At 37.2% G+C, this 9,639-nt stretch overlaps 1 protein-coding gene across 1 annotated transcript; it reads left to right on the forward strand.

Annotated features, from left to right (window-relative positions):
• Positions 1–1,359: 1,359 nt before the first annotated feature.
• On the forward strand, positions 1,360–3,552 carry LOC106776485. The gene has a single exon (XM_014663962.2). It carries the CDS (start codon positions 1,486–1,488, stop codon positions 3,469–3,471), a length of 1,986 nt encoding a protein of 661 aa, XP_014519448.1. The 5' UTR covers positions 1,360–1,485; the 3' UTR covers positions 3,472–3,552.
• The last annotated feature ends 6,087 nt before the right edge of the window (positions 3,553–9,639 follow it).

The raw sequence follows: 9,639 nt of genomic DNA on the forward strand, positions 1-9,639 counted from the left end.
AATAAAATATTTAATTTATTAGATAAATAATATAAAAATATTCAAATAATTTTTTTTATATTTTAAGTATTTAATAATATTTTTATATTATTTATCTAATAAATTAAATATTTTATTCAATTATTTGAGTCAAACATGTCGGTGAGTTAAAACATAATATAATGTTAAAAATTATAGATATTATATGAAAAAAAAACACACACATATATATATAAACACTTTTCTAAAATTTTACCAATTTAAGTCATGTAAATGCTCCATTAATGAGTCATGTAAATGCTCCATTAATGTAGAGAAAAAGAGAAACATTGTTAAGGATAGTGGAAAGGTATAAGATATTTTTGGAATAAGAAAAAATAGTGAAAAAGTGTAAAATATTTTTAAAATAAATTAAAATAATAAAGAAGTATAGGACTCAGTTAAGGAAGTGGAAGGAACAACACAAAAAAAATAACTCAAACGTATTAAAATGAACTATCGGTGGGCTACCAGACTACTAAAGCCCAACAATAATAGAAAGAGGAATAAATTGCTGCAAAAGATATAAAGAATTTTAAAACTTGGAAAGAATGTAAAAACTAGCAGCATTAACTGCGTCGTCGTGCATGAACTATATGGTAGTAGAAGTTGAAGTTACACAATAAAGAGACAAAACACAAAACACAAAACAACAGGGATTCTTCAATATAGACAATGAAAAAAATAAAAAAAAAAGGCAAAAGAAAAATTAAGCTATTCATGGATCGTGTTGAACCTGTTTTTCTTGGTGGTGTCTGTCTCACTCTCACATTAAAAACATTCTTTCACTCTCTTTGATATCCCTACTAATATCTTAAAATTGGTAACAAATGAATGAATTAAGTTATTAATTTAGGTCTTTAAATTATTGATGAAGTAAGGGATAAAAAAATTGGTGTTAGAAGATGCTAGGATCCATAAAATAAGTTAGATTATGATATAAAATGTATAACGTATGTGAAGTAGTAGTTGGATTGAAGGGTCCAAACTTATTGTTTGACATGGATTGAAGCTCCATTTGAATCACAGTTACCTGTTGCCATAAATTAACAAGAGATAAGTGAAGGGTGAATCCTACTACAAACTCAAATGAGACCAAACAGATATTAAAAGAAAAAGGGAAAGTGCATATTGGTACGTGCAGTGGTTGTTCAGATTTTGTGGGAAAAAGGCAGCTGTGAATCTCTCTGATTGCTAAGGTAGATTCCTTTCTAGGTTAAGATCAAACTTCAAAAGCACGAAAAAATAAAAAATAGTTTTTTAGTACACAAATAAATAAAGAAAAGGACGTGTCTGGTTGTCACAGCTTACCGTTTGTTTATAAAAAGAGGAGTGAGATGGGAAGAAGGTCTGCGTTTGACCTTGTAAAATAAATTGTGCTTCTTCAGAGTCTGCGTCTGCTTCTCATCAAATTCCAACCATAAAAAGCAACATTCATCCCATTCATTTTCATCTTCATTTCCTCCCATGGGAGACATAGTCAAAAAAATATTGGCCAAACCCATCCAGCTCGCCGACCAAGTCACCAAAGCCGCCGACGAGGCCACTTCCTTCAAACAGGAATGCGCCGAGCTCAAGTCCAAGACGGAGAAGCTGGCGGCGCTGCTCCGTCAGGCGGCGCGTGCCAGTTCCGAACTTTACGAGCGTCCCACGCGCCGCATCATCGAGGAGACCGAACAGGTCCTCGACAAGGCTCTTGCCCTGGTCCTCAAGTGTCGCGGCAACGCTCTCATGAAGCGCGTGTTTACACTCAACCCTAGCGCCGCCTTCCGCAAGGTCTCCTCCCACCTTGAAAACTCCGTCGGCGACGTCTCCTGGCTCCTCCGTGTCTCGGCCGGCGAAGCCGGCGGCGAGTACCTCGGGGGGCTCCCTCCTATAGCCGCGAACGAGCCGATCCTCTGCTTCATCTGGGAGCAGATCGCCGTCCTCCACACGGGGTCCCCGGAGGAGCGGTCGGACGCCGCGGCGTCGCTGGTGTCTCTGGCGAGTGACAATCCGCGCTACGGGAAGCTGATAATCGAGGAGGGCGGGGTGGGCCCCTTGCTGAAGCTTCTGAAGGAAGGGAAAAGCGAAGGGCAAGAGAACGCGGCACGTGCTGTGGGTCTGTTGGGGCGTGATCCTGAGAGCGTGGAGCATATGATCCACGTTGGGGCGTGCTCGGTGCTTGCAAAGATCCTGAAGGAAGGTCCTATGAAAGTGCAAGGTGTGGTGGCGTGGGCCGTGTCGGAGCTCGCTGCGAATTACCCCAAGTCTCAGGACCTTTTCGTTCAGCACAAGATGGTGACCTTGCTCGTTGGCCACCTCGCCTTCGAAACCGTGGAGGAACACAGTAAGTACGCTATTGTCAGCAAGAAACCCACTTCTATCCACGCCCTCGTCGTCGCCAGTAGCAACACCAACAACACTAATCTCCGAAATAAAAATCACCACCACGAAGCCGAAATTCCCACACGCATACCGCATCCCTTCGGTGAAGGACCGCGAAATCTCCACAGAGTAATCACCAGCACAATCGCAATGCACGCTGCCAACAAGCAAGGAAACGAAACCAGTCAGAATCAGAGCAAGAGTAATGGAGTTGGTAATGACGGTAAACTGGGGAACAACAATCAGAATCACCTGCGAAACTATTCACATTCGGGGATTAACATGAAAGGGAGGGATCTGGAGGATCCTGGGACCAAAGCTTACATGAAGGAAATGGCAGCGAGGGCTCTCTGGCAACTTGCCAAAGGTAATTCCCCAATTTGTCGTAGCATCACCGAATCACGAGCCTTGTTGTGTTTCGCTGTTCTCCTTGAGAAAGGAACAGAGGCTGTGCAGTACAATTCGGCGATGGCGGTGATGGAGATCACGGCTGTGGCAGAGAAAGATCCGGAATTGAGGAAATCGGCGTTCAAGCCGAACTCTCCCGCTTGCAAAGCCGTGGTTGATCAGGTGGTCAAGATAATCGAGAAAGCGGATTCGGATTCAATCCTTCTGATTCCGTGCATCAAGACGATTGGGAATTTGGCGAGAACGTTCAAGGCTACTGAGACAAGGATGATCGGGCCGTTGGTGAGGCTTCTGGACGAAAGGGAAGCGGAGGTGACAAGAGAGGCGTCGATTGCACTGGCGAAATTCGCCTGCACCGAGAATTACCTGCACGTGGATCACGCCAAGGCCATTATAAGCGCCGGCGGGGCTAAACACTTGATTCAGCTGGTCTATTTTGGGGAAGAGATGGTGCAGATTCCAGCGCTTCTTCTTCTCTCCTACATTGCAATGCACGTCCCCGACAGCGACGAACTTGCTCAGGCTGAAGTCCTCGGAGTCATCGAATGGGCCTCCAAGCAATCCTCCGTCGCCCATAACCAAACACTGGAGGCCCTTTTGCTCGATTCTAAGAGCAAGTTAGAGCTTTACCAGTCCAGAGGCCCCAGAGGATCCCATCAACCACACTTGCATCACTAGCACCAAAAACACCAATGCTACCTTCCTTTCATTGCAATTTGTAAAGATTTTTCACCCATTCACTCATTCTTTTTTCTTCAATCATTCTCTTCATTCTGTACACATACATACTTCTTCTCATCCATCTCTTCCACCTTTCCCACTGTTACTCAGACCCCATGGGTTCAATCGTAAGCTGAACATAACTGTAATCTAAGGGTGTCACGTAAGAGAAATTAGCGAGTGGTTTTGAATTATTATCATTACGATCTCTCTTAATTTTCTGATAATTAAGTTTTTTTCTTTTTTACTACTGTAATTCACTTTTTATCTTGAGGTAATTTTTACGTGAGAGTAGATTGAAAAGTGTTGCAGGTAGTTTAGTATTCTTGTATAGAAAAAGAGTGAAGATAGAATAATTTATTAGTTTGAATAATTCGTCGGCTTTCTGGGTGAATACAAAGTAGGGAATAAATAGACGGTGGACCAAAGATTTGAAAGCTAAAGTTGGACCTGTTCAATCCAAACCACTGTATTGCTTTTGACAAGACCAAAATATTGTTAACGATGGACTACACTTTGGAAGGTTGAACCAAGAATTAGGGCATTGCCAGAGAGCACTGCAAGTAGCGAGCAGCTTCTCAACAAAAATACTATAATGGAAGCTAATTAGAGGCTATTTGAAATGCATATACTGTTGTCAAATCTTTCTTGCTCCCGTCGGAAAAATATCTATGATTTAATTTCTTATGACATAAGAAGTCGTGAATACGATGAAGATGAAACCAGAATTAGGATAACTAAAATTGGTAGTTGTGTTACGTGTAAAGAATTTGAAGGTTAAGAACACGACCACAAATTTTGGTATTCAAGGACTAGTGTTACCTAGTCAAATAAAAGATCTAGTCATAGTCATACATATGCCACATGCAGGTAATACCCATTGAAGACAATGGTCAAATGCTTGCTTGAAAAAGTGGTAGCAAACCCACGCGACATTTGAACCAAAGCATAGCTGCTGGGCATAGTTCAACAAGGGATTTCTCACGCTAGTGTATTTGATCATCTAGAACAGACAGAATATAAGGTTGTTTCTTTTTCTATCTACTTTCTTTTTTTAAAAGTTAATTTTCATAAATGACCAATTTATTGTCCTTTTCAAACATCTTATTACATGATGTTTTATGTCCCTTACAAGTAAAAGCCAAATTAAAATGAAATAGAAGAAAAAGATTAAATAGTATGCAAATTACTTTTGGGAATAACTTCACAAAATTTTCGAAACATTTCAAAAAGTATTTTCTAGAATTGTTTTCAAAAATGCCTTTCAATCTTTTTTTTTCTTTTTTGAACAAAAAAGTTATTTGTATGGATAAGAAATGAAGAGTTAAAAAAATATTTTGTAAAAAAAAAAAATCACTAAAATCTCATTCAAACAAAAATAATGGTAAAATTGTGTATCTTCAATAGCGACAAGATAGAAAATCGGTAAGGATTGATAGAACAATAAAGAATAGGGGGAACATATTAGGTTTAAAGTTTATTATGGCTTTGCTGGATAAAATGGTATCTTTGGTAATAAAAATAAAAGAAAGTGGTTTAAATAGTAATCAGGAGAATGTAAGAAAAGAAAAGCCCAGATATAATCCATTTCATTTGCAAACTCGGTCCAATCATGAGGATATGCATGCAAGGCCCAAAAGATCTTCAGTATTTCTAAAGAGCTATCCAAGTAATTTTCACATGCAAGTGTAAACACACAAAGTACACGTGAAAAATAAAATAATAGTGGTAATAAATATTATTTTATTTGATAAATTATAATTAGATTTAAAAAATACGAGAAGTTTTGCATATTAAAGTTTTTATAATAAAATATATTTATTTCAATACTTTTTTTAAGTTGGTAATTAATATTATATATTTCTAATTTATCTAATATATATTTCTTTTAAAAGCTGACTTGTCATAGTTTCAGTAAGAATAATTGTAAGTATTCTTTAGATTAAAAATTTGACATTTTCATAATGTTTTAATCGATATAAAAAAATTGTAAGCTTCTGGATTGTGAACAATGTCATCCATAATTTTATTATTATAATATTATTTCTGTTCAATTAGATATATTATAATACAGTTTTATTATCACAATAAATATGATTGTATTTAGGTATTTATTTTCTGTCACCAAAAAAACTTATTATCAATATAAATGATTTGATCATATTACTTTTCTAAAGACACTTTATTATTGTTAGAAAAATTTCATTATACACATTCATAACGTGATCCACATTTTACTCTTCAATTCTTTGAGGATGATTTTCAATAAATCTTGACAACTTTTAAATAGGTGTAAATCGAGCATTAGATCAAGTACAAATAATAAAAACTGACAATAAAATATCAACTTACTTAAAAATAAAATCTGCTTATTCTATTATAAAAAAATATTTTACTTACATAAATAGAAAATCATAACTATCTATTCCTATTATATTTCTATCAAATCAAATCAAATATTATTAGACTCAAAACTAATAAAATAATAAAAATCTCTAAAATTTAAGTTTATTCCAAAATTATGTCACTTAAAACTTATGTGACAACATATTTTTGAATTGTGCATAAATTTATTACCAGAATAAAAATATAAACCAAATCTAAGTGTTTTAGAGATACATTATTCATTTTACAAGATCTTGTTATTCGGTGTTTGATTTTCTTCTATAAGCAACTTCAATCACCACATAAAATTGTAGAAATATTATGTCTTTTGTCATTTTTTTTCTTATTGGTAATTAATGTAATAATTGAATTTCTCTTTTTTGAATATTTTTTACGTCCAACTGTGACTTGAAGTATCCTATGATTTCATAACACATTCAGAAATTACTCTTTTTGAAATCTTTTAATTGTTTTGCATGTCATCATAGTCGTGGTATTATAAATCATATTTTTATTTTCAAAGTTATTTAGTAGCTCGTAACTTTTCCGACCAAAACATAAAGAAGTGACTTTCTTAAATCTTTTCCGAAATTTTTTTCAATTGACTTCTAACTTCACATCATGTAGATCCTTCATGACTATTTTGTTAAAATAATATATTCTCTAAAATTATAATAATAATAATAATTATTATTATTATTGTTATTATTATTATTATTATTATTATTTTCAATATTATTAATTGTATGGTATGTAATACAGACCTAGCGATAAACGTGTAAGACTGTTCGGTTTATTCACTGTAGCAGAGCTGGTCAACTATGTCAAATCACTTTTATTGACGTTGGGTTATAATTGGGCCAACATTTAAGTTGTTATGAGGCCAGTAGTCCAGCAGAGGATAAAATAATCAAAGATATTTAATTAAAGATATTGATAAGTTGTTTATGATCAACTAACTGAATCTAGAGGTAAGTCTATTTCTATTTTATTGGGTCTGTATCAGTATAGGATCCATGAGATAACATATAAATATAAGGTCAAAGTCAGCAACCAGGTACGTTCAACTCATACTCCCAAATACTCAATAGTGATAATCATTCACTAAATATTCACTTGTGAACAAAAGTTCCTCAATTCACTTGTGAGCACCTACCTCCCACCATTGTCCAGGCTGAAGATAATCGAGCGGTCATGCTGAAGATAATCGAGTGGTGAAGCTAAAGGCAACCGAGCAGTCCTGACTAAAGGAAGGCAAGCGACTCAAGCGATCTAGGTGTTCGGAAGCAAGGAAGACACGTAAGAAAGGTTAGTCTCTCGGTCCTGCAAATCCCTACCGAAACATTTTGGCACCCACCGTGGGGCCAAGAGAAGTAGAAGAAGCCCAATGGTGACCACGAGGAACATGGAGGAGCAACAGAACACTCGGGAACTGATCAGGGGCATGCAGGCATAGATGCAAGCGTAGGCGCAGGCGCAAACACAACAAGAGATGCAACGAAAGCTGGCAGAGAAGATTGCGACGCTAAGGGCGGAACGAGTTCTAACCGAGCGGTCCGCCTCAAACCAATAATAATCAGAGTGGCGCGTTACCCCGAACACTTAAGTTTAACCATTATACAACCCTCAATGCACCTAAGGCAAAAGTTCTCAAAGAAGTCCTTAATGTTGAACTTCTCATACTCCAAAAGAAACCATCTCCAAAAAACGCAGACGAAAGGAAGAGCTGCCATTTCTGTCAGAACTATGGACATACTACAGAAGAATACATTACGCTGAAAAATGAAATAGAAAGTCTCATCCGAGCAGGAAACCTCCATAGGTACATAAAAGAAGCAAGAAGAACCCCCCCCCCCCCAAGGAAGGATATTTTCGAAGAAGTCCCGAACGATGTCGTATCGGAAGGACGAATGAAGGCGGGGTCATAGTCGCAGTCCTAGTCGTATTCGTAGTCTTCATCGTGAGCGATCGGTTTATAGAATTATCAACTGAGGAGGGGCATCCAAAATTCTACTCTAGTTGAACACTAATGTCATGTTTAAATTCAATTTCCTTTGACTTAGACTTTTGTTGTCTTCTATTCCTTTAATTATGGAATACATAAGTCGAGTAATTCATGCTTAGTTATTGGTTGCAAATTTCACTAAGGAATTCATAGTCAACCAAGAAGTTCCCAAGGAACTCTGATGTGAAAGTTCCAGAGGTAAACCCCTCTTGTCAACCAGAAAGTTGATGTTGAAATCCAAGAGGTAAATCCCTCTTGTCCACCAGAAGGTTCTGATGTCAAAGACCGAGAGGTAAATCCCTCTCGGTCGAAAGGTAAATCCCTCCTGTCAGTCAGAAAACTGATGTCGAAGACCGAGAGGTAAATCCCTCTCGTCCACCAAATGACGCTGATGTCAAAGACCAAGAGGTAAATCCCTCTCGGTCGAGAGGTAAATCCCTCTCATTAGCCAGAAAGTTGATGTCGAAGACTGAGAGGTAAATCCATCTCGTCCACCAAAAGATGCTAATGTGAAAGACCGAGAGGTAAATCCCCTCGTCAGCCAGAAAGCTGATGTCGAAGACCCAAAGGTAAATCTCTTTCGTCCGTTAGAAGGCTCTGATGTCAAATACCGAAAGGTAAATCCCTCTCGTCCACCAGAAGGCTATGATGTCAAAGACCGAGAGGTAAATCCCTTTCGTCAGCCAGAAAGCTGATGTCGAAGACCGAGAGGTAAATCTCTCTCGTCCACCAGAAGATGCTGATGTAAAAGACCGATAGGTAAATCCCTCTCATCAGCCAAAAAGCTGATGTCGAAGATCGAGAGATAAATCTCTCCCGTCCACCAGAAGGTTGATGATAAAGACTGAAAAGTAAATCCCTCTCGTCAACTAGAAGGCTAAAGATAAAGACCGAGAGGTAAATCCCTCTCGTCAACTAGAAATTTGATGTTAAAGACCGAGAGGTAAATCCCTCTTGTCAACCAGGAAGCTCTTAGGACAATGACAGAATGACACGTATGATGATGTTCAAATATTGTCAAAAAATGTTGTCTATATATCATTAGCCGTTAGAACAATGCTGATGAAAAAAAGATGGCGGGCTGAATGTGAGTTTTGACATTTGCCTTTTTCTAATTTTTTTAAATTTTGCTCTTAGTATTGGCTTTGACGGGACAGAGGTGATGTCGTCACGTCCAATATCTTGCTATCTTTTGATGATGTGGCTGCTGCCTTGAAGCACGAGAAGGTAACATGTTGAGTGGGATTAATGTTTTTAAAATAAATTTAAGGTTTAAACCTCTTTTTGGTCCCTAAGTTATGAGTGGATGTTCAGTTTAGTCTCCGCTTTTAAAAATGTAAACCTTTGGTTCCTAAGTTATAAAAAATGTATCAAATGAGTCCTTTTTTTATATTCATGGTTAAAGTATAAAGAACAATCTAAAGTGCTGTAATTATTAAGAAATAAATCAGAGCAATCTAAAGATGTAGCAGTTGTTAAGAAACAACCAAAAACAGTATTTCAAGTCAAAAAAAGACTCATTTGATACATTTTTTATAACTTAGGCTGTGTTCTTTTGGGAGGATTTGTGGGAGATGATTTGGGGGAGATGATTTGAATGGATTTGAGTGGATTTGAGGGTAATTTTATTGTTGTTTTTTTGAGTGGATTTGTGGGTAATTGAGAGTGGATTTGAGAGTAAAGTTTGTGAGAATTAGTGTAGGATTTGATTGATGTGACAAATTTAAAAAATTAGT

This window comes from Vigna radiata, chromosome 11 (assembly GCF_000741045.1).
Source record: "Vigna radiata var. radiata cultivar VC1973A chromosome 11, Vradiata_ver6, whole genome shotgun sequence".
In the NCBI taxonomy this organism is placed as follows: Eukaryota; Viridiplantae; Streptophyta; class Magnoliopsida; order Fabales; family Fabaceae; genus Vigna; species Vigna radiata.

Coding starts and splice junctions, on each gene's coding strand:
- LOC106776485 (XM_014663962.2), top strand. CDS start 1,486: ATGGGAGACATAGTCAAAAAAATATTGGCCAAACCCATCCAGCTCGCC.